The 24,586-nt window shown below is 43.9% G+C and overlaps 1 protein-coding gene across 1 annotated transcript; it reads right to left on the bottom strand.

Annotated features, from left to right (window-relative positions):
- Positions 1-4,072: 4,072 nt before the first annotated feature.
- On the bottom strand, positions 4,073-19,152 carry IL7R (interleukin 7 receptor). The gene is made up of 8 exons (XM_066569543.1): positions 19,059-19,152; positions 14,148-14,286; positions 12,724-12,878; positions 11,010-11,164; positions 9,115-9,292; positions 8,202-8,292; positions 6,301-6,376; positions 4,073-4,989 (listed from the first exon to the last, which is right to left on the bottom strand). The coding sequence occupies exons 1-8, from the start codon at positions 19,147-19,149 to the stop codon at positions 4,486-4,488; spliced, it is 1,389 nt and encodes a 462-aa protein (XP_066425640.1). The 5' UTR covers positions 19,150-19,152; the 3' UTR covers positions 4,073-4,485.
- Between the last annotated feature and the right edge of the window lie 5,434 nt (positions 19,153-24,586).

Here is a 24,586-nt window from a genome sequence, read left to right as displayed (position 1 = left end):
TTTCAGCTTATGTACATTTTCTGGAAAAACAATTGTCAGACTCTGTTGGAGAAGCTCCAACTTTGTGGCATAGATTTATTCCTTTAGACATTTTCATCAATGCATTTCTGCTTTGTGTCTCATTTTTTCTGTTGCTTGACAAAACTTTGGGGCCTTTTATATTCATTCACTGATGGTCCTGATGTTGGACTAATCTAATTTTGCTGTGACATGTAAGTTATGCCATCAATATTTAACAGTATTTGGGAAAACTATTTTTTTTTTTAGCCCAAAGCAACAGCAGCTCTGTTTCCTAGTGAAAGAATCTCAATCCATTGGTCTTAGTGTCATTCAGCTAAATTCCGTGTTGGAGCTTGCTGCAGCAATACATGTAAAAATCAGACTTCCCTGGAAGATGCAAAAGAAGTTTTGCAAAATATAGAGTCCATTGAGCCACAATATACAGCCATCACCCTTGTAAACACTGGTTTTCTCATTCTAAGGTAACAAAAAATGAATTTCTGAGTTACTGCTATGGAGTTAGTTCTTCTGTGGACACTGCTAACTACTTCATTTTAAAGATGAAGAAATCCTGGAAACTGTCTTTTGCTTTTATTTGTCCAAACTTCATTAGGGCCATAGACTACAAATAAGTGAAATATTGCTTAGTTTGTTGTGGGGTTGATTTTTCCCCCAGGTCCGATCTGAGCAACGCTTTTGGAGCTGCGCGATGTGATGGCACCAGCGGTGTCCAAGGGCTGGGCTCTGACACGCTTTGTGTTTCAGCAGGTGGCGCTTAGAAGCCAAGGAAAAGCCATCCTGGCTGAAACCTGGAGCTGCCGCGTGGGCGAGGAGATTATAGAGTCGGTATAATTTAGCAATTGCATTTTCTGGCATTATCAGTTGTTTTCTTGTGTGGCTGCGCACTAGATTTGTTTTGCCAATGCTCTGTCACACACAGAAGTGTTAATTTGGGTGGCTTCGTGATCACAGTAATAAGGAGGTGTTTGACTCTACAATAATTCCTCACAGAGGTGGTAAGTCTTCTTTATATCACGATTTATCTGTTTTTAAGTGATCGCTTCAGAAACCCCACAACCACAGAGATAACTAGCTTGATTTAAAAGTATATTGACTAAAATCCAACTGCCTCTCCCCCCAGGTTGCAGTGCTGCTGTAGTGCTGTACCAATACAGGCCTTCAAATCAATAAACACTACTGCTAAGAAGCTGAGAAGGGGCTGTACTCCTGCCCTGCAGAAATACCCTGCCAGCATCACCACATCCTTTGCTGCCAGAAGAGATTGTTTCATAGTCAGCTTCTGCCTGCCAACAATTGCCCTGGACTCAGCCACATGTCCCTGCAGCAGTGCAGGGACAATGTTTATTTTGTAGCCCAGATTTCACTGCCCATCACAGGCATTTAGCCATCCCTCCACCCTGGCAAAAAGCAGTCCTCCTGCCTCCGCACACTTAGCTAAATGGTCCTCTGCTGCCCCACTGACAAACGCAGCATTTGTGTGTGTTTTTTCAGCCTGTCTAATGAATGTGCACAAGGGGAGGAGATGTGGTAAACAAACTAAAGCTTTTAGCCACGGATGACTATTGCCTTGAGATGTAATTAGCATTTTTCAGCATTATTAGAATTAGACCATGACTCATTGTTACAACCGACAATAGTCTAAGTTTGTTTGTGTACAGCTAAGAGACATTTCCATAGTGCAGGAGAGGAGTGCTCACAGTGCTGGGAGGTGTTTGCATGGGCTGCACACAGGAGAAGGGAAAAGCAAAGATGGGAGGGTGTCTGTGTGTCCCCACGACTGCAGGAGAGGGGCTGGAGCCCCATGGGCACACAGCAGGGAGGAGCAGGCAGCTCCAGGCACTGTGTCATACTGCAGCTACAGAGGAACCAGCGCCAGCAGGCTGGCTCTGGGTGTGCAGCTGAGCGTGGGCACTGGAGGCAGAAGGGGGAGAAGGAAAATTGTGCTGAGCTAAAGGAAGTGCATGGAGTATGTGAAAGCTGAGCACAACTCCTGTGTGATTACTGAGGCAGATGGGAATCTGTGGACAGCTCTGGAGAAATTGTCATGTAGAATAAGGAGACTACTTGACAGATTGTCCAGATATAGCCATGGCTGTATCCTTATATATGGGCTATATATAACTTGGCTATAGACAGGAAATGCTTGTGGTGTTTCAGGCTTTGGTGCATATTTGGCTTTATTTTTTTTTTCCTGAAACAAAGCTGAAAGTGGTTATATCTGCATACATCCAACAAATATGTTACAGAAATACAGAATTACAAAAATTGAAGGGAGCATAGCACATAGTGCAGAAGATTTTCCTGATGTGCTTTTGCTTCTTCCGCTATCCCCTTTTTGTTTGTTACTGTGTCACTGGAAGAAGGTATCATTCTGGTATAGTCTGTCTGTATCTACAGTCACACTGTGCAAGTCCTCGCAGTATAAGCATTATCAGCAGCTCTGTTTGAAAAGAAACACAAGCGCTATAAAGAAAATGAATGCCCAGGGCTTTGGCCTTTTTCTTCTGCATCAATTAATGCTTCATTTGGTGGTAAACAGCAATAAAAACCATTCTGTAAAATGTCACTGGAATGCCTTGAGCCAAATCTGAGGCCCCTTTGCACACAGTAGCTGTTAAGCTCTCCCCATTTGAAAGTTTCCCTTGCACTGGGTGGAGGTGGAGGAGGTGGAGTGCTGTCTTGGGAAGACTGGTTTTGGCTTGATGTGCTCCAGAATTGCTGTTTGGTTTGTACTGTCTCCTGAAGCATTCAATTCTAATTCAAGCAACTGAGTTTAATGCAAGCCTCACTCTCTGCCATATACTCTTGAAACAAAGCCACAGGAGATTTTCAGTGATCAGATTCATTCTGCTGCTCTCCTGGTACAAAGCTGTCTTGGCAGAGGCAGATGGAAGCAGCTGAGGTTTTGTAACATCTCTGTGACCATTATGAGTCAGAACAAATGAGCATCTCATCCTTTGAGGATAAGAGAGGACTCTTTTCAACCTTTAGGCTCTGGGAATGTGAATATAACTAGGTAAAGGAGAATTTCAAAGAGCTAGAGGAACTGAGACTGCACAGTGAAGTGAACCCCAAGTCCAGAGTCCAAGAAAGCAGCTTGGATGTCCCATGGCCACATGCTCTGCTGTCATGCAACCATGTGGCTGTAGCAGCTTTATCTCCAAGTGTGTGCTCCAGAATGTGCAGCATCCAAAGAGGACTGTGAAGTGGCTCAGCCATAATGTAAAAAATATAATAAATGTAATACCCTAAAGAAAAAAGTCACAATGAAAAAAAAATTAAAAACTGAAAAAAAAGAATAAAAGAATACCAACAAACAAAAAATCTCCTGGCACACTATAAGATATTTTAAAAAAACTAAATAAGGTCTTGGGATCCACGACATTCCATCCATCTTCCTATATCAGATGTTGCATGAGAACATTGCCTGTCCAAATTCATAGTACTTGTGTGCAGTCACAGTCATTGGGAATAATGCTAGTAAACAAACATGGTCAGCCTAGTCTCTGGAATGGAAAGCACTTATGCTACACTAATCATTGCATAAGAGCTGCAGAAAAGGAGAGTATCATGCAATTTACAGACCTAATTCAGCCTCTAGGAAGAGAAAGGACTTTGCTTCTCATGGTTGGTACATGAAATGTTGAAGACCTCAAAAGTATTAGCAGAAGTTCCTGTGCATCCTGTAACTGTCTTAAGGGCAGGTCTTTGCCAATAGCAAAAAGTAGTGGCATTTAGGGTTTGCTTTGTTTTAATTTGAGTCTCAAAAAAACCCCCAACAAACCACCAAAAAAAACCCCATAACAAAAACAACCAAACCAAAAACTAAATCCATCTCAGAAACATCTCCCTCAGGTGGGCCTATGTAACATTTTTGCTGGGCACTCAGCCAACTCTCATTGTGGTGCTCAAGCTGCCTGGATCTCCAGGCATCTACTATTTGATAGCAACTCTAATTTCCTGTCTTTTTTGTCTTTTTACTGTCTTTTGACTGACTGGGGTTGGGGGGGGGGAGTTAGTCTTGACCCACCAGTGTTTAAAAGAGGTTGGGTTCTATTTAAAAGGAATTTATTGCCATATTTCTTGCTAAGGCATTAATGAGAGCTTAACTTTGTAACCAAGAGGGTAACAAAAGAGTTCATTAATTTCTACGAGACATGCTGTGATCCTCGGCTGGGACTACATTGTCACTGCTCCGGATTAATCAGATTTGAAGATCGGAATCAGGTTGAATTAAATTTAATTTCTGCTGCAGTGAAGACTGCTAGCAGAATACTGAATGCTGAGATGGGCTGCTTCTCACTGAGTGTAGGAGATCCCCCTTCCCTGCAGGTACAGCGCTGCACCATGAGCAGAGTGCGCGAGGGAGGTGGGAATGCTCAGGATTTGGGAAAACAGAGCCAGAAAGCTTCAGTATCCTGCGTGTGCCAGAGAAAAAACTGCATGCTGTAATTCTTGTGAGATTTACTGGATTTTGTAGAAGTTGGACATCGTGACGTAGGCTTCCTCATTGTTTTGTGATCTCATGTCACTGTGAGGCAGCATCTGGGATGGGGTGTCGTCGTTCAGGGGCTCTGGATGGGGCTGCCCTGAAGGATGCAGGGGACGAGTGGAGGAAAGGTTGAAACCATCGTGGTGCAGGGGCACCCTGTTGCCGTGACAAACCTCATAGGTGCTGGAGCTGCAGCTGCCCTCGGTGACTGCAAACTGGCTGGGGCCCAGGAGCCTGTGCAGGGCTTCAGCTGGCCAGACCCCTTCGTACGACACTGGCAGGTTTAGGTTGGTTTTGTCTGCCATCGCAGGGATCACCTTCAGGTCTGATCCACTCCTGATTTTTTCTGGAAGGCTTGTCTCTGGAGCAGTTGATGGCTGCAGAAAATTTTCCAGTTCAGCTTTTGCCCAAAGGCCATCCACTTTATGGATATGAACATAACCAAAACTCTCTGGGTTAAAGCTTATATCAAAATTCTGTGTGGCAAAGGGAACAACACAGTTAGTCAACAGTGGGTGCTAGCTTAAGATAAAAGATACTTTGATAATTTATTTTAGAAGGGTATTTATTTTTTCTTTAACTCCAGATATAACCCTGAGCAGGCTGAACAATACGTTAGCACAGAATAAACTATCACATAGCTGAAAATCCCTTTCCCTATTAACTTCATTCATCTAGTATCCTCCACTGGGCAGCACCCCCAGTGAGTGTTTTATGTTCTATACAGTGTTTCAGAGACTTTTGTGAGACACACATTTATTGCCTGCCTGCCATTTCACAGGAAGGAGTGTGCCCACCCAGGTGGTTTCTTTCAGTTTTGCCTTCCTAATTTAGATGCAAGGGAAGTAAAAATTTGCCATGACTTCCTGAAAAACGTTAAGAATCCCTCAGCTGAGGAGCACAGAGGCTGGGGGAGCTGTGTTAGGCCTCCTATGAAATTAAGAATATGCTAATAATGTACCGGGAGTGAACAGCACTAATGCCTTACTCATCCATCTGGCTTTTAACTGGCAAAGCAGTTCATATACTGCATGATGTATGAACAATGCTTGTGACCATGTCAGGGTACATGGACACCACCAGGGATGTTTGCAAGAGGTCCCCATCCAGCCCCATGATCACAGTCTTGTAGAATCACCAAAGCATCTTGGTTGGAAAGGAGCTGTGGAGTCCAACTTTCTGCCAGAAGCAGGACCTGGATTAGGCTGTTCAGAGCCGTGTCAAGCCAAGCCTTAAACATATTCCCAAAGGGGAACCTACCTTGTCTTTGGTCAGGCTACACAGTGTCTAATTCTTTTCACAAGGAAGATTCTTTCCTTGTATCTGGAAGAAGTTTGCCCTGAAGCAACGCAAGCTTGTTGCCTCTGTTACCAGAGGCATGTGTCTCCTGTCTCCACACAGCCATGTGGTGAGAGCATCTTTCCCACCTCCCTACATATACCTTAGGTATTGGAAGGTTGTAAATAGTATTCCCCACCCCAAGCTTCCTTTTCTTCTATATAGAAACTTAATTCCTTCAGCCTTTCTTCATACATCAATTTCCCAAGACCTCTGTAGATACTTTGCACAAGTCAAACCTCAGGCACTAGGTCAATTGTGTGTTATTTCCATACCCTTGGCTGACATCAACATGAGCAAATGTGGGCTCTGTTCTGTGAAATGTAGAAGTAATTTCTGAAAGATGTCCTAGTTGATGCAGCACATGCAGATACTGTCTCTCATCAGTGTTAGTTTTGTCCCCAAGTGTCTATGCTCAAGTGGAAAGAACAGTGGAAGAACATACATACGTTTTTTGGCTTCTTGCATAGTTGCTCCAGCGTTTTTTTATGGTCAGGAAGGTTTGGCCATACAGCAGGCTTGATCCTGAAACAGCAACAGTGGACAAAAAGCAGCATGAGAGAGGGCTATGTTGAGGTGTCAGAGGTTCATGTTGAATCATTTGTACCAGTTCTCACAAAGCCTTAGGGCTGGCTGGCATTATCCAGAATAAAGACAGAGAAGCCTCAGAATAATCCAGACAAGAGAAGAGGAATTGTAAAGGTCACCAAAAAGTCATTGTTCTTTGGAGTGCACAAATTGTCACAGTTAAAAGAAAACACTTCACTAAGTACTGGAAATGCAGCAAATTATGCTGGCAAAGAGTTTGTTGCTTGTTTTCATCTAGCTGTGTGAACTGGGCTCTCTGTGGTGAAACTGTTTTCTCTAAGTGCAAGAAGATGCTGTGGTTAAAGTGGAAATGTGCTGATACTCGCTTCTGTTCAATTAATTCAAAGAACTGCATATTGTCCCATTCCCAGCAATTTGAGCTTCAGACATCTGTCCTGTAGTCTTATTCCACAGGTCTCATTTTTACTGCCTTGATCAGCAAAGTTCTCATGTTGTGCTGCTTGATGCTGTCAGCTATGGGGCATCTAGAGAATGTTGTCCAACTGATTTTCAATCATTGCGGTGTTAAAATTATACAAGTATATGAATATAGATTTAATTTTATTTATGTGTCTGTGTGGCTGTATATATGCACATGTATAAAACCCTCTTCTTTCTAAAATGGAAATATCTGGGATCAAAAAGTCTCACCTGTTTTTTGCTGCAGTTTTATAAAAGCAAAGTTAGCAAAGTTAGATAATTGCAGGTTCCCAGCAATAGTAAAATGCAAGAACAAGAAATCTCAAGCTCCCTCTATACTTGTGAATAAAGCAGCAATAGGGCAGATAACTCCATTGTCTAAAATGTTTAATTATTAAAATTGTTTGTGGCATGGTATGGCTGGGCCAACTAGTAATGTCCAGGTAATCCCCATGTGTCACTCTGGAGTTGGCACAAACAGCCCAAGCGTTATCCCAAAAAGGAGCTCAACACAGAGTTACCTCTCTTGAGGTGGGTGTCATGGACAGACTACTCTGAATGTTGTTGAAGAGTCCTGGCTTTCTGTCTTGCAAGGAGTTCATCTTCTACAGATAAACTTGGATTTTATCCCTCCAGATTCTAGTTTCATAACATTATCTACAGATCTGTTCATTTTCTTAAGCTTGTCAGCTCTAGTGAGCCATGTCATTAAAAACATATCTGCAGTCATCCATCTACTTCTGTGTAGCAGATATATGAAAAAACCCTACTGCAGCCCAAGGACTGCTTGTGTAATTAATGTATCCTTAGTCCCAGTTCAGGCTGGTCTTGCCTCATGGCTGGCTGGAAGAGGATTTGGCCAGGCTGGTGTCTGGCACCATCAAGGCAGAGGGCTCTGCCCTGCTGCTTCTGAAAGCACCACAGAGCAAACCCCCCCTGACTCAGCCTGTGAAAGGGAAAGAGGTCATCACTCTGGCATGCTGTTTCCACACTTCTCAGGAATTTACTAAAACCCGCAGGTTCCTTTCTTTTCTAGATTTTGCTTGAAGTTTGTGAGTCAAATTTGCCTCCACTGAGACACTGAGTCTGTAAGTGCTCTGTGGTGACTTTGGCTCACCAAAATTCCCACAGTTTTGAGCTCAGGACTGAAATCTGGTCCAAGTGGCAGGCCATCTTCTGCCTGCCAACACTGTATTGCTCATTTCTACTCTTTGCTTGCCATCAACTTGATACAGAGTTCCAGAGATGGAGAGAGAATAGTTCACAAGTATAAGAGGGGAAAGCAATAAGACTGTCAAAACAGGATTGGGTTCCAAAATCTTTTCTGGTACAAAGAGATTACCTGTTTTCCCAAAAAACTACGATCAGTGCAATCACAACAACGGAGAGCATGAATCCTAGGATGGAGAGTATAACCATGACCACACTGCTGTCTAAAGGAAAACAAAGAGCATCAGCCAGTGCATGTAAATGTCTCACTGTTAAGCCACCTTAACAGTGATGTCTTTTCAGATGATAAATTAGGAATTAACACGAAGCATTGCACTTGCCTATCACTGGGCTGGGCTCATTTCTCCTGCCTCCGTGAAGGAGGTGAATGATAGACTGCCACAGCACTTGGCTGAGCTTCGAGCTGAGTTCACAGCCTGGATTAAAGCAGCTTGAAGTGTGCTGTCACCTTCTGTGCATTGAAATCAGCACTCACTGTGTCCTCACAGCAGCACAGAGATGACTTCTAACACCTGTAATGCTGAGGTGCCCCTGGGGACTGGGGGGACCCAAGGACCACAAAGATTATTCATGTACAATGATGAGATTTTATCCTGTGTTGCATTTGTGATCCAAGTGCCATCTTCACACCCAAGCCCAGGATTCTGAAATGGGTCATGCTTCGCAGCTCTGTGCCTTACCCAAAATGCAAGGTCTTCCTTCCCCTGGCAAGGCAGCCAGCAGCAAGCAGTGAGTCAGCCTTCATCTGCCTCTGCACCCACACCCTCATGGCAGCACTTCCTCTGACCTTATTACCCTTGAGTGAGATTTAAGTCTTCATGGAGAGCCAGCCCCAGACCAAAGCAATCCAGCTGCTCCGTGAGTCACCTCCCTGGAGTGCCTGTGTCTGTGAGGGCTGACCCTGCTGTGGCTGTGGGCTCTTCCCTCCCCGTTTCCCCATCCCTGCTGCTGCTGAGGCTGGCCAGGGAGCCCAGACCCCCAGCTCTGCTTTCCTTCAGGAGAACCAAAGTGTTTTCATCTCTTACAGCTTTCTGTGGAGTGCTGCTCTCTTGCTGTTTTGAAGCTCTTCGAAGTGCTCCATTCACTCCATGTGCCCTTAAAATAATCTCCATTGGGCTGAGAACGTACTTTCACCTCATACGATGCTTCATTTTCAAGGTTTTTCCCCAGCAATTTTATCTGAAGGTATGGTGATTCTATTGTCTAAACACACACACACACACAAAAATACAATTATTTTTTCCAGCAGACAGCGAAGAATTATCCTCGAGTTCAGCAAAATATGTGAGATCAGGTGCATCCCTGAAATGCTGTGCTGTTTACTCCATCTGCCTAGCTATTACACAGGTGCTTATCAGGGCATCAGCCTAGTTAAACAGGAGCATAGTCCAGATAGTATTGAGAAGAGAGACAAATGCTGGATAAAAGCTTTTTAGGAAAACAGCTGCGAGTATTAACTGTGCTTTGTGGCAGCTGACACTGCTGTAGGAAATATATGCCTCCATGAAAAGGCTCAGAGGAGAGATGGGAAAAAAATATATTTCTGCAGCATAAAAAGACAGTGTCTGAGAGGACAGTTACAGGGAAGAAGCAGAAATCCTGCAGTGCAGCTCTGGTGCTCTCCATTTCAGTGTATTTTGCTGCCTGAATCCATTTTCTTTTTCCCTTAGTTCTTTGGTGTTGATCTTTATATATTTTCAAGCCTAATCAACAAGGAAGGAGATTTAATCTGTGAAACAGAGAGCAGTTAATAAGCAAGCTCTAAATGATGTCCTGATGTTGGAAAAACAAATTACTAGTGGGTAGAATTGCCTTGTTAAAGTTTGGGTCTTGACATGCATCGATGGTGTGAGACCTGGGGGGAGGTTAACAAAGATTGGGAAGAAGGATGCAGCGATGGTAATGGACACAAAGAGGGCAGAATTTTTGGGCCATAATAGAGGACATTTGGCAGAACCCCCAAGATAAGGAAGAAACTAATAAACACAACCCAGTGACTATGCTGAATCAGCTCTGAACTGGCTAGAAGGTAATTCTGGCAGGAGCAGATCACGACTGCTGACTCATGGCCCACCTGGACAAGGGAGCCACCAACTCAAGGGAAGAAAAAGACTGAGCCTGAGGGCTAATTGGCATGAGATGGGAGAGAATCATTAACCTACAGAAGATAGAACACTAATTAATAAGAGAACTATCTAACTTGTGACCAAGGAACACTAATTAGTTTGTTTGCTAAAATGTATTAATAGTAAAATGTTTTGGTAGTTGGTGTGCTTGATTTGTGGAATACCACTGAGCACCCAGGCTCGTGCAACTGGAACAGTCAATGTCTCTCTCCACTGTGTAGTTACTGCCTAGTTGCACTCCAGGTAACAAATCTGATTTTGGTGGAGAGCACTGTGTTCCCTCTGTAAAACCCAGGTGGAGTCCATGCTCTCAAACATTGTGGGCAGCTTTTGCATGGCTGCCCTGGTGACAGGGGACACAGAGATCCCTGCAGCTGGGCAGCCCCAGTCAGACCCAGCTCACAGCCTCAGACAGCCTGAGCGTGCAAGAGCTGCAGGGCTGCCTTGGGAGCCTGGAAGGATTCAATGGAAAAGGAGATGTGAAGAAACTTGCAAAATAAGTAAAGAGACAACAAGTTTTACTGACTTATGAGCACAGAAAATTACAGCAAAACCACCACACCAAAGAGCAAACTTAGGATGGTTCAACACATTGTGTCTTCTGTTCCCACTGGAAAGCCCAAATTAATGAAACCTCTTTTGACTGATGACATTTCCAAATGCCAAATATTGCACCTTTCCAAATTTTCAGGTGGAGATATCTGCAGATTTGATAATTTTTACATGCTACAGGTAATTTTGATAATGTTTAATTTTGGAAATCAGTGTGAGCACACCAATACATCACTACCTACCTTCCAAGTACCTTCTTTCTGCCGATAGGCTACTTGGTGCACTAATTTGTCCTTTAAGTATTTCTTCCTTGAGTGTGGTGTGCAGTAACGAATGAGATATTCATTTGCCTCCCTTTCATAGGTGATGTTTATAGCAAATGGTACTTCGGGCTTAACTGCAAATGACAACAAACCAGGATAACACAGGAGCAGAATAATGTTAGAAAATAAACGGGGTTTGAAATGTAAAAAAAAAGTCCACTTCAGGTTACAGCCCTGCAGGGTGACCTATCTTGAGGAAGAGCTGTCCTGAGTTAGGCAATCCTCATGCTGAGCCCCAGCTCACCCTTATGCCCTGATACTGAGAGGGGCTGGGTTTTGACCTGCTAGAGAATCAGACTGACCAGCAGGGGAGCGGCTTCTGAGGGATGTGACATTTTGTCTTGGAAAACAATTCCTGAGCATGCCCACCCCTGTGGCAGGTTGAAGCCCTGAAATTCAGTCCATCTAGCCAGTGCTCTGAGGTGGAGGCCCCTGGCAAAACCCAACTGGGAGGAGCAACCTGTGCTCAGGTACCACTGTGTCTGTCTGTCAGGGCAGTGGGACAGAGGGAGCTACAAAGTCTGATGGTGTTAGATAGACCAGAGGGGGCTATGGCTCCGGACCCTTGCTATGTACCCACATCTTATCTGGTCTATGCCAAAGACCATCTGTGCAAGTACATCAAGTCCAAAATGCAGCCCTCGGGGCTCTCTCCAAGCTGAGCCTGAGCTGGATGGGCTTGAGACCTGCAGGGACTTGTGTCTGTGTCACTGAGGCTTCCTGAATTCACCTGGGTAAGTACATCAGCTCTCACAGCAGCACTGAGCCCACACCTCTCTCCTCTCAGGAAAGCACATATAGCCATAAATTTGTCTTGCTCCTTCTACAACCCCCAGATACTTAAATCTTCCACAGTTTTTAGAGTAGGCACTGCCAGAGATGGTCCAGGCTGGCCCATAAACTAAGAGGTAATGTAAGATTATTACAAAACTATTGAACTGTGGCAGAAATGTTTCACAAGAGAGGGATGCTGCAGTGCCTACTGCCCACCAGAGACAAAGCAATGTGGCACCAGAGAAGAACAGAGAAGAATCTGTCCTACAGGCTTCTCTGCCGCCCTTGAATGGCACTGGTTTCCTAGAACCAGTGGATCCTGTGAATCCCCTCCTCCCCTGGAGTTTCCTATTTCTTGGCTCAGGCGGGTCCCTGGTATATGTTAGCCTGTTCACACTTTCCAGTGCAGGATGCACCTTGCTCAGGCTACAGGATGCACCATGAAGTGAGATCTTGCACCCTTGTGCTCCCTGTGCTGCTGGGCTCATGCTATCCGTGGGGTGCCCAGTCCCTAAACTGCATAATCCCTGGTCGGAGATGAACAAATTGTCCCTGCTTGGCAGTTCATCCTCACTCAGGAACAGCTGCTTCAGCCCTGGATTGGGATTCAGTCTATGTCCAGGTCTGGGCAGTGTCACAATCAGCCTGAATTCAGCTACGCATTTTGAATGGAGGCTAAGAATGAATGGCTTTGAAGCAGGGGAAACACCACCCTCTGATAACAGGCTACATGCCCTGCTAAGATGCTATTTTATGCTGTCTTTATGTCATCCAGATTGACCCTTAGGTTTTGTGCTGGGCTATTTTTTCCCCAGTAACCTCTATAACTGTAAAATGTCCAAAATGTTAAGTTTCTCACCAATGTCAGTTACAATCAGACTCCTGCAGACCCTTCTCTTCGTCTCAGAGTACATGCAAACATCTCTGTTTGAGAGTATATCAGTGAACTGTAAGAAGAATACATCTTCCTGTTTCTTCATGTTGGAGCAGGCATAATTGTTGTCTTCCTTGGTGCTGTTGGCCAAAGTGACACGACAATAATTTCTTCTCAGTGTTAATATGAGTTGACTACTTACTATAAGGGATGAATCCTGCTTGCTCCTTTCACTTATCTCACTGAAGTGAGACTCCATGTGAAATAAGAAATGATGCAATGCAAATAAGAAGTTTGAGAGATTGATAATGTTTTTCCTTGTGGTCCTTGAGCACAATAATAAAGTCATGTGAATCACATTGAGCATCACAGAGCTCTTGAGAAAAATGTGCAATTATTTAATTGGAGGTGCATGTGTTAAGATTTTGCATCCTCAAAAATTACCTTGCCACTGCTATTTTTAAGTATTAGGGAATGTGTTTTGATGCTTTCTGAAGATACAGAGAAATTTCTTATTGACTTAGGTGGTAGCAAGTAGAGGGTCAACAGTCAGCCTGTCCTTGAGGGAATCACATGGTGGTTTTAAAACTTTTTTTTTCCGTTTGTGAGGTTCCCATGTTTGAGAATTGCCATAAAACTTCAGTCAAAGCCAATAACAAGTCCCATGAAAATAGAAAAATTCTAATAAACTGTAAGGAAAAAAAAGGAAATAATTAGTTACTGTAAAGATAAAGTATATAAAGATTTACAAAAAATATCCACTTCTTTTTTTGGCTGCCACACAGCTTTCAGTTTCAGGAAAAGCAGAAAATGGGAAAAGGATCATCTGTATGCTCAAGAAACAAAATATGATCTTCAGCTTGGTGCAACAGTGAAAAAAAGGGTGGAAAGAGTTTCAAGGCCTCGATAGGAAGTGGAGATGACTGATGTGTTTGATAACTGTTGGAGTTTTGTGTGCTTGTTCTAGTGTATTTCTTGTATGTCTCTCTGTGTGCAAAGACAATAGCTGAGTTTTTGTCTTAACCTAGATGAAGGCATTTTCTTGGGTGTGGAAAATTAACCTTCTGCTAAAGAATTTTCTGTGGTAAGGATTTATGTCTTCAAAAACATTTTTTAAAATACCATTTAAATTAAAGTAAAAAACTCTCAGTTCATGCAGGGCTACATCCATATTACAGACATTTCAGAGCAACAGAGGCAAGATTAGAACTATTGTAGACACTATAGTCCCCTTTAGAGATGCTTCCACCTCTTTCTTTTTTCTCATTAGGGAGTTATGTTCTGCTTCAGTAAACTCCTCTTCCTTGCTGAATACAGTACTCAAACTTGGCAAAATAGGATTTTGTCTAGCTTTGCTGCCCCTGTTTCCCTGCATGTTGTTTACCAAGGGACAGACTGACAGCACTTACCACAGAGACAGGGTGTAGTTAGTGTTGTAAGGAGACAGCTCGGTGAAATTGCAGGTCAGGCTGCTAAAGGAGTCCTTAATTTCCAGCTGGCTGAAGCAATCAATGTCGAAATTGTCTGGTTCATCATCCCCTAGAGTCCCTAAGGAGATATTCACAAGATGTTACTGAGGTAAACCTGTGAGTGTATTTGATTTGCAGCTTCATTGTATAGGAGGTTGTTTCTTCATGTGGTTGCCTGAGAGAAAGAGGCTGAACCCACCTGTTTTGTAAGAATCAGAGAAACCTTGTCCAAAATGAAGTTAAAAGCCATTTGCACCTCTCAAGATTGCTCTCCTTTCATGCCAGCCAAGTCCACCCACATGCAAGAATATTTTGGTGCCATGAGGCGGCTAAGACACATTTTGATTGTGCTGGAAAGCTTTCTGAAATGTCACGAATTTGGGCTCTGGAGGGAAACCTTAGACTTTCTGCCAGAATGCATGGCTTCCTGCAAATTTGCTTCAATGACTAATAACACAATGATGATTTGAGTAAAAGCATAATTCTAAAATCCTACACTTGGCATGTATGAAGCCAGTGATGTAAAAAAATGATGCTTCTGAGAGAAGTCATCTCTGGCAGAAAATGCCAGTTTAGCCTCATTTCATGAAATCTCACCCACTATAGCCAAGTGGATAGGGAAAGGGTTATTGTTATCACCCCTTGAATGGATCCTAGGGGCAGGAATGCCTCTGACTCCTCCACCAATGGTTAGGGGTAGCTGTCACAATAAAAATCCTCTTTCCTGAGTCAAGGGATTATGCTTGATCCCCTGCTCCGTCCTCTGCTACTCAGACAGGTCCTTGCTATATGGGGCACCTGATACAGTGAGAAAAAGAATCATAGCATCAAAGAAAGTTTTGGGTTGGTAGGGATCTTAAAGATCTTTTAGTTTTATCTAGCATGGGCAGGAATGACACCCACTAGATCAGTTTGCTCAGGGGCCCATCCAAACTGGCCTTGAACCCTTCCAGGGATGGGGCATCCACAACTTCTTGGGGCAGCTTGTTTCAGGGCTTCACTATATGTAGAGTTTCTTCCTATCACCTAATCTAAATTCCCCTTCTGACATTTTAAAACTGTTCCTCCTTGTCCTATTGCTATCTGCTGTGGGGTGTCAGTGACTCAGACTTACAAACAGAGTGGGGAAATGCCTGTTGAAAAATTTCCAATGGAAAATCCCTCCTGGAGAACATGATGGCCAGCTCTTGCATCTGCAGTCAGACTTTGAGTAAGAGAAGTCCAGAAGTCAGTCAGAAATGCAGAGAAACACATGAAAGCAGTGCAGGCAGAGGCTAGGAAGGGGACTGCTGTCACCAGCATCTGTGGTGGGGTGGGAGCATCTGAAGCTGCACTAACCCAGAACCCACAGGGAGATCTCTCCCCCATGAGCTAATATTTAGTGGCCGTTTGTCATCATGAGCAATTGTGCTAAGAAATTACTACTGGTCTTCTCAGCACAGCTCAGGGAGTCCAGATCTCCCTAAAGGACAACAAATGCAGTGTCCTCTAGCAGTGTTGCTGCTTTGAGGAGAGAACCTGTGGAGCACAGAGGCAGAGGCAGAGACAGAAACGCAGACACAGACACAGACACAGACACAGACACAGACACAGACACAGACACAGAGAGATGCAGAAATACAGCTGCTGTATTTAACCATCACATTCAAGACAGAGACACAAAGGTCAGCCCAACTCTGGAACAAGTTCTGCAGCAGTTTCACAGAGGTAGGAGTCTTGTCCAGTACAGCCCTGTGCCATAAGGCCAGACATGCTTGTGCAGGAATATGTACCACATACAGTTGCATATTTGTGGGTAAAAGTGTGTACATAAAAATAAGTGTATTCAAAATCTGGGGGATACCAAGTAAGCTGAAATGAATCTGTTTAAAATGGAAAACAATGCACCATATTTTATACAGATATATACACCCAAAACTGACATGCACAGATATGTCATGTTCTAAGCCTCGCTTAAGATTTTACTTGCAACTGCCAGGAGACTTGCTTAATACTCAAGGCAATGTTAAAACTTAAAGGTTAGGATGACTAATCTGCTTTTCTATGCGAGTGCTTGGTGATCTCTGTAAATGCAAACTTTATACACCAGATTTTGCATCAACTTAAAAACCTGACAATAAATGGCTTATCAAAAAAAAATTCAGCTATTCACTACTGATTTGCTGAAAAGTTACAGAAATTTGAATCATTCTTTATCAGTTTGGTTGCAAAATGAAAAGAAGAAAAAGATTTAGTCTTGTAGTTCAAACAAGCATTCAAGGTTTAACCAACACAGTGAAGCTTTGCTGCCACACTGGAAGGAGAGCTGACTTTACCACTTAGACACTGAACATTCATATTGCAATTATATGGCTCCTTATTCATGGAAATTACATAATAACCATAGAATATATGATAATTAAACCTCAGGAACAATGTTAAGTAAGCAACTTGAAATGCTATTTCTGCTATGGTTTTTCCATGGGCTGACTAATTTTTTTGTCTGACATAAGCATGCACATAAGTCTCAGCCTCACTTCTGCCCTAAACCTCAGAACCACCACGCACAAATGTGCTTGCTACGTGAATGGTTTTGTGAGTCTGACATGACTCATACTGCTAAGGACTCTTCACTGAATTAAAAATTTACAAGACTGTTGTAATGTTTGCCTTGAGAAGTGCAGACCAGGCAGAGCCATGAACCTGGCTCTGCTGAAATCAAGGCAGGGTTTGGGAAGGAGTGATTCTAAACTGGGATAGAAACTGTTCTCATAGCTACAGTCATGGCAGGTCCTTCACAGAAATGGTTCTCTCTTGGGTTTGGACAGAATCCAGCAGGACAGTCCAAACCACAGCAGGAATCTCAGGAGCCTTTAGGAAGTGAAGGGTGTTATCAGAGGCTAAGGACATCCTCCAGCTTTATGCTCTAGAGCCACCAGGACTGACAGCAACGCGTGACACCAGGGGCACAGCTAAGCACTGCTGTCTCCATGGACAGAGCAATGTGAGACCTCTAGCACAGATGTGATTCAGGCAGAACCTGTTTTAGTCCCAACAATTTAGATGGGTTGGACAAACCCTACAAGTGTGGGTAGGAGGACCACTGAGGGTGCCCTGCCCATGAGCCTCCTGTGCCACCTGCAACCTCCCTGCCTGCCCCTCCTTAGCTCTGCCTGGAGCTCCCTGAGGTCCTCTGGGGGTCTCCACCACTTCCTCCTGGCTGGGGGACAGCAGCTGGGAGGCAGCCTCATGCTCAGAAGAGAGGAGGCGATGGAGGCAAGTGCTGCAATTAGCTCTTCCCTCCTCTGCCCATAAAAGTGCCCATAAGGGCAACTTCATGCCTAAGTTGGCTACTGGCACTTTGTAAGGAGCCAGGGCAAGTCAGAGAGGAAAAGAGTGAAAGTCAAATATCCATCATGGGTGATTTTACCCCAGACTACTTAGTTTGTTGGCCAAACACAGGAGATTCATAAAGAAGTCATAAAAGCTGCTCATTGCACAGTGGGGATATTCTGAATCTGTCTTCAAGTATAAGGAAATAATGATTTACTCATGTTAGGGACAAAACAAGCAAAGGTCTGATCATATCTGATTTTGGGAAGCCCTCAGGATTTCAGCAAAACCAACAATAAATCTCTAGCATTGAACATTCATCACCATAGCTGCTTTCCAAAGCTGGCTCTAAACAGCTTCCAGTTATACAAATAAATGGCAAATAAAAACTCCAGGGTGGTTAGATGAAGTTCTGAGCCAGTCCCTGTTTTCTTTTAATGAAAAAACTTATCATACATGTCCTGTCTATGTACATATGTATGTATGTACAACTGCCCAGATACATGTGTTAAAATATATAACACCCAAGGAAAAATGAGATTCTCTAACTGAGAGAGAGCCTAAAAACACAACCATTCTCCTCCTAAAAACTAAAACTCTTTTCTTCCCAAACAATGGAGCTCTAACCTACCAAAAGCTGAGTGATAGCCCATATACTTCAGGTCTAGTGCACAAACTCTTGTAATTGCTGTTTGTTTAGTATCAGACAAATAAAAGTTTAGCAGATCAGGACTGAATCTCTAAATCAAACTTTTCATCTGCCTGTTGAGAAAATGAATAGCAGCCTGAAACAGTGGTTTTATTGCTCCTTATTTTGTTTTTATATTCTGCTTATTTATGTTTTTCATCTTGATGCTGCTAAATAATTTTCACTTCCCTAAATGAGATCATAAAGTCTACAACAAGGCTGAATTTAAAGTGTTGTTAATTTATAATTATTTGCTGAGTAGAGCATGAATGCTGTTAGTGATGTGCTGTGAGAACCCCCAGGCTGAGTTCCTTCATCAGCCATGCTACAAGGGAGACTGGCACTATATCCCATATACAGCTGATGAAACTGCTTAAAGAAAATGTAAAAGTTTGGCTTTTGAAGTGGAACAGTTTGGGCCAAGTTTGAGTTACATCAAAACGTCTTATTTGGAGGAGACTGGCAAGAGCAAAAGAAGCCAGAACCTCACCCCTCTCTAATAGCAGCTCAGAGTGACCATGGGCTGCAGAAGGGTGAGGTTATCCCTGTTTCCAGGTGTAAGTCCCCACACAAGCACTAGCTACATCAAGGATTAACAGGTCTGGCACTGCATGCCCTGTGCATACAGTTATGGGCTCCCTTATTTCATGTGGATTAGAATGTTATAAGGACAGCAGATTTGGGGATTAAATTAAATAGGCATCCCCCAGCTCCCCCTCAGGCACTGGCACTAAAGAGAGATTGGAAGTTAAAACACAAATGTATTTAATCACACAGTTGCATTCTGGATCTCTTAACTGAGGTTTTTCAAGATCATACGTGAGTGGAAAGATGAAGATGAAATGACTCACCATCACCGTCTGCTGAGGTGCAACCACTTTCCCCAAAAGCGGTGTGGAGGAACATGGCGAAAATGCTCAGCACAGTGGTGGGCTGTGTCATCCTGAGCAGGCTGCATGTGTGCACTGGGGGTGTGTGTGTGAGAGCCCCGCACCGCTGCTTTATAGCCCCAGCCTGCCTGCACCTCGCCAGGGGAAATGTAAACATGCCTACGCACAGCCAGGCTGGTGGCAGCGGGCAGGAAGCCAAAGCACAGATAACTGCTGAGCTTTTACTGTGAAACTGCTTCCCGCTTCTGGACTGAGCACCTTCTGGATCAGCTTGTTTAGGCAAGCCTGGTGAGGCCCAGTGGGGAAGGGAGCACGTTCCACTGACAGTGCTCCTGACTCGGCTGGTGGGACTCGTGCTGAAGGTTTCCCCAAGAGCATGGCTTTATCCTGGCATCCACTTTGCTCCCAAGAGAGGTGCATAGGTCCAAGGGAGAAAAATCTTCCTGGTATGAAACATTAGGTGTGATTGCTTTTGTCTCTCTAACCACCAGGATCAAAAGCAGCACTGCAGCAGGTGATTCTTTACTCTTGTGAGACCCTATCTTGTGAGGACACAGACATATTAAATCAAGGCCAGAGGAAGACAACAAGATGAGGAGAAGGCTGGAACACACCTGCTGCACAGACAGATTCTTTACTCTTGTGAGACCCTATCTGGCACACTCCATTCAGCCCCAAAATAAAAAGAACACAGACATGGTGAATCAAGGCCAGAGGAAGACAGCAAGATGAGAGAGGGCTGGAACACACCTGCTGCACAGACAGGCTGAGGGAAATGGGGGTGTTCATCCCATAGAAGAGAAGGCTCTGGGAAGATTTTATCATGGCCTTTCAGTGTGTAAAGGATGCTTACAACAAAGATGGGGAGAAATCATTTACCAAGGCCTGTAGTGAGAGGACAAGGAGAAATGTTTTTAAAATAAAAGAGGGTAGATTTAGATTGGGCATACAGGAGAAAATCTTCCATGTGAGGATGGTGAGGTTCTGGCACAGGTTGCCCAGAGAAGCTGTGTCTGCCCCATCACTGGAAGTGTTCAAGGCCAGCTTTGAGTAACGTGGTCTGGTGGAAGGTGCCCCTGTACCTGGCAGGGAGGTTGGAACAAGGGAGTCTTCAAAGGTCCCTTTCAACCCCAATCTCCGGTGATTGTGTGAAGTCCTGCATAAGGCAATGCTGACCCAGAAGAACCTGTGGTTTAAAGGGCTAATTCTGCAAAACCTGGCTCCTGAGAGCAAAGTGGCACATCTCACATTTTTTGGGGCTTTGGACAAAGCAGTGGTGGAAAGTGAAAGATAAAGAGGTGTTAGATATTTCCTTTGCGCCCTTTCTGTGGCTGAATCCACCGACGCACAGCAGAGTGCAAAGCAGGGCCGTGCACAGGTCTGACTGATGTGGCTAACTACAGGTGAGCTGAGGGCCTGAAACAGAAGAGCAAACTCTGGCACAGCCCTGGCTGCACCAAAAAAAGCTTCAGGTTGGAGGAGTAAAGGAAACTGAGGGCAAAGTTTGTAAAAATGCCCAAGCAAACAGAAAAATTATGACACTATAATGAGGAGACTAAACATGGAAACCACATTTTTTGTTTGCAAGGAAATAATTGAAAATGCTCACCAAAGTGAAGAAAGCCTAGGTCTCATAGGTAGAAAAGATTCCTTCTTTCCAGGACTGTCCTGCAGTGTCCCTTGTTGCCTTAGGCAAGGGGCACTGGGTAGCCAAGGCACAATTTCTGGACTCCCTTGCCCAGTTTTAAGAGGAAGAAATGTCTCCCTTTCCACAGGAGTTTAGCGAGGCTGGCTGGAAGATCTCCCAAATCTGTGTCCAGCCCTGCCTTACGGCTCCTCCCTGGGGCTCCCCACCAAGCCCTCCCTGGAGGTGCCCTGAGCCTGGGCAGGCACAGCAGGGCGGGCTGGGCTCCCTGGCAGCATCCCAGGGATGCATTGCTGAGCCAGGGCTCTCCTGGCTTCGCTGCTCTATGGCCGGGGAGGAGCACGATCCATCTCGTCCTAACACGGACATTGAAAAGATGAAATCTAAACCCCTAAATGCATTTATTTCTCTCCATTGAATTAAGAGAGAGCCCAGGGTGAGGCTGGCTAGGTATCTGCTCAGCAGAGCTCTACAATGCCTCCCAGCCACCAGCAGGAAAGGGACCTGCCTGGGCACCCACACAAAGCAGGAGCTGGACATGTGCAGGGGTCACAGAGCCACTGGAGGTGGCACCACCAGGGGCTGACTGACCCTCACTCAAGAGCTTAACTTCTTTTACAGAGCTGTTTGTGTCACTGCTAAATTGACCTGGTATCCCTTCAATAAATTCCTTCTCTCTGAGTCAGCTGAGGGGACTTCAGCAGTTCCTTGTACTCATCTCTCATTCTCAAGCTTTCTGTGCTGGACCAAAGTACATTGCAGCCAAACTTGAATTAGTGAGTTTGAGTCCTGGTGATTTCTCATGCCTAAATCCTGGGGATTTCTTATACCTTACTTGCTTTAGAAAAGACTACTTGAGAATTTCAACACTTTTCTTAATAATCTTCCTTATCATATTATTCTAAAACCCCTCAAGGTAATTTCTATCTCATTTTCAGCCAGAAATGTCATTAAAGAAAGGCTCTCCTGTGCAAATTGGTCACTATGCAGAAATTACACCTTCTCACTTTAAATTTGTCTTGTTTATAATTGAGTGGGCTATCACTTTGATCTTCTTTTTTTCTTTTTTCCTGTTTCAGTTCGAGCAAACTAAAAGAAAAAGTCTTTTCAGACATAATATTTTTGTTGAACATGAATAATCTTATTATCAGAGCTGTGCTGCTCAGGGGATTTCCATGTTGTCATGGCTGCATTCTGTCTGGGTGGGGAAATGAGGGACCACAATGAAAAGAAAAAAACCTAGTATTGAGAATACCCTGAAGCAAAAGTACATTTTGTTTTAGTTCTGTACCTCTGCTTCAGAAGCTGTTTCATTTCTAGGAGATATTTGAGTCTATTTGTCTCACCCTGTTGCCTTTCTGTAATGTCTGGGACACAGGAAATGAAATCTGTGAGTCTAAATCTTAGGACAGCTGAAGGTTAGTACCCAGAACAGGCCAAAAGAAAGATGGATTATTTTTCCCTTGCAATAAATTTGCACTGCTTCTGCCTCCTCACTGAAGATTCCACAAAAAAACCCCAACAACCTGCCACCAACAAAACCAACTCACAACAAAAGCTGTCTCCAGTTTAAACCTAAAGGTAACTTTTGAAGGTCCAGCAAAAATGTACCTGTGCTTCTTTGGTATGCCAGCCCTCTTTGAGTCCCAACAGTCTGTTTTGGAGCTTCTGAGTCATTGTGTGCCCTCTTACGTTTTTAGCCATTAGTGAAGTCCAGGTTACAACCTCCATGACTATGAGAAGGAAATTTTTCAGTGCCCTGTGGTGCATAAGTGTGGGCTGTCCATACAGTGCATCAGCTCTTCAGCACTTTCTGCTGACCCCTACACATCCTGCAGTGCTTTCTTGGATTATCACTTTTCTTGCAGCTGTTTACTTACCAGGCGAGTCATCCACAAGTTACCATCCATCTTTGCTTCTTATACTGTTTGTTAACTGGTGTTGGTTTTTTTTTTTTTTTTTCTTCTTAGGACACAAAAGTATTTTTTGATTCTGCTTTGGCTCCAAAAATTACAGAAGGTTTCTGCACACATGCTAAATTTCAATCTGCCATCAGTATCTGTTTAGAAAGATGAAGTGAATAAATCCCTTCCTTCTATCAACAACACTTTTCAAAGGCTCCAGTTCAGGGAACTGTGAGAGATGAATAGAGTGGATCCTCCAGACACATCCCACGCTGTGCAGCACTGGAGACAGGACACGTGTATCCTGATGGATGGAGGATACAGACATCCTCGTGTTTGAGGAGCTCAGTGGTCTGTCCTGGTTAGATATCCATGAGCACCCATGGTCCAAGCTGGGACTGGGTGTGGGGGGAGCTTTTCTCAAGATGGTCATAGCTGGCAGAAGCTGTGGAGCTTCTTGGCCCTCTCTGAGTGTCATTAGAACTTGTGTTATGTAAATGCTCAGAGCTCATTCTTTGACTTTTATATTTTTAACCAGATACGCCAGGAACCAGAAATCTTCCAGCCAGCTTCAGATGTGAAGAGGAGGACTTCTGGACTCCTACATTAAAAGAAAAAAAAAAAGGAGGGGAGAAAAGGAAAGAGAAGGAAAGAGAAGGAAAGAGGAGAGGAGAGGAGAGGAGAGGAGAGGAGAGGAGAGGAGAGGAGAGGAGAGGAGAGGAGAGGAGAGGAGAGGAGAGGAGAGGAGAGGAGAGGAGAGGAGAGGAGAGGAGAGGAGAGGAGAGGAGAGGAGAGGAGAGGAGAGGAGAGGAGAGGAGAGGAGAGGAGAGGAGAGGAGAGGAGAGGAGAGGAGAGGAGAGGAGAGGAGAGGAGAGGAGAGGAGAGGAGAGGAGAGGAGAGGAGAGGAGAGGAGAGGAGAGGAGATGAGAGGAGAGGAGAGGAGAGGAGAGGAGAGGAGAGGAGAGGAGAGGAAGAAAAGAAAAGAAAAGAAAAGAAAAGAAAAGAAAAGAAAAGAAAAGAAAAGAAAAGAAAAGAAAAGAAAAGAAAAGAAAAGAAAAGAAAAGAAAAGAAAAGAAAAGAAAAGAAAAGAAAAGAAAAGAAAAGAAAAGAAAAGAAAAGAAAAGAAAAGAAAAGAAAAGGTATAGAGTCTCTTTTCTTCTTGTTGCTTCCTGACACTTCTTGCCTCTCCCTGGCAGGGGTATCTCTCAGCAGTTCCTCAGCTGAAAGCCTGTGGGTTACCCTTGGGCTGCTCTAAGTGTTCTGCTGGCCCAAGAGCAGGAGCATGTGGGAGCCAGTCTTGCTTAAGGCAACACAGTCATTAGCATAATTGAAGCCTTGGGTGAAGAACAAAACCCTGAGATTAAATGGATTTACTCTGGAAGATGAGTTTCACTTATCACCAAATTATTTTGGCCTACAGAGTGTAAGAGCAATGCAGGGTGGAAGATACACAGTTGGTCACCATATGGTTCTGAAGAATGGATCCTTGTGTGACAAAGAGAAGAAAATTGTAAAAATTTTTCTGAACTGTCTTTGAGGTTTTGCCACTTAAAATTGCTTTGAACTTTCTCAGGACTCATAAATTGGCAGCATAATAACAAGGACGACTGTTATATTCAGGGAGAAATACACATAAGCTGGAAAAAACACTGCTGGTTAAAGTGTAAAGAAGGAATTGATGTGCACTTTGGTCAGGCATTTAAGTATTCTGAGATCAGACTAAAAACAACAGGACAGGCTTCAAAAAGTGAACTTTTTTCTCCTCTCCTTATGTAACAGACACAGCAAGAGCAGAAACAAGAACAGTCCTATTAATAGGTCTGTACTTCTTTTATTTGCTTGCTGGTTGTTAAGTCTCCAGGTTGCTCAGGATATTAGGATATTTTTTGGATATTTTGCTCAGGATATTTTCAACTGTCCTCTACAATAAGAGTTAAAGG

The sequence above is a fragment of the Molothrus aeneus genome, chromosome Z (assembly GCF_037042795.1).
Source record: "Molothrus aeneus isolate 106 chromosome Z, BPBGC_Maene_1.0, whole genome shotgun sequence".
Classification (NCBI taxonomy): domain Eukaryota; kingdom Metazoa; phylum Chordata; class Aves; order Passeriformes; family Icteridae; genus Molothrus; species Molothrus aeneus.
This window is presented reverse-complemented; position numbering and strand designations above follow the sequence as displayed.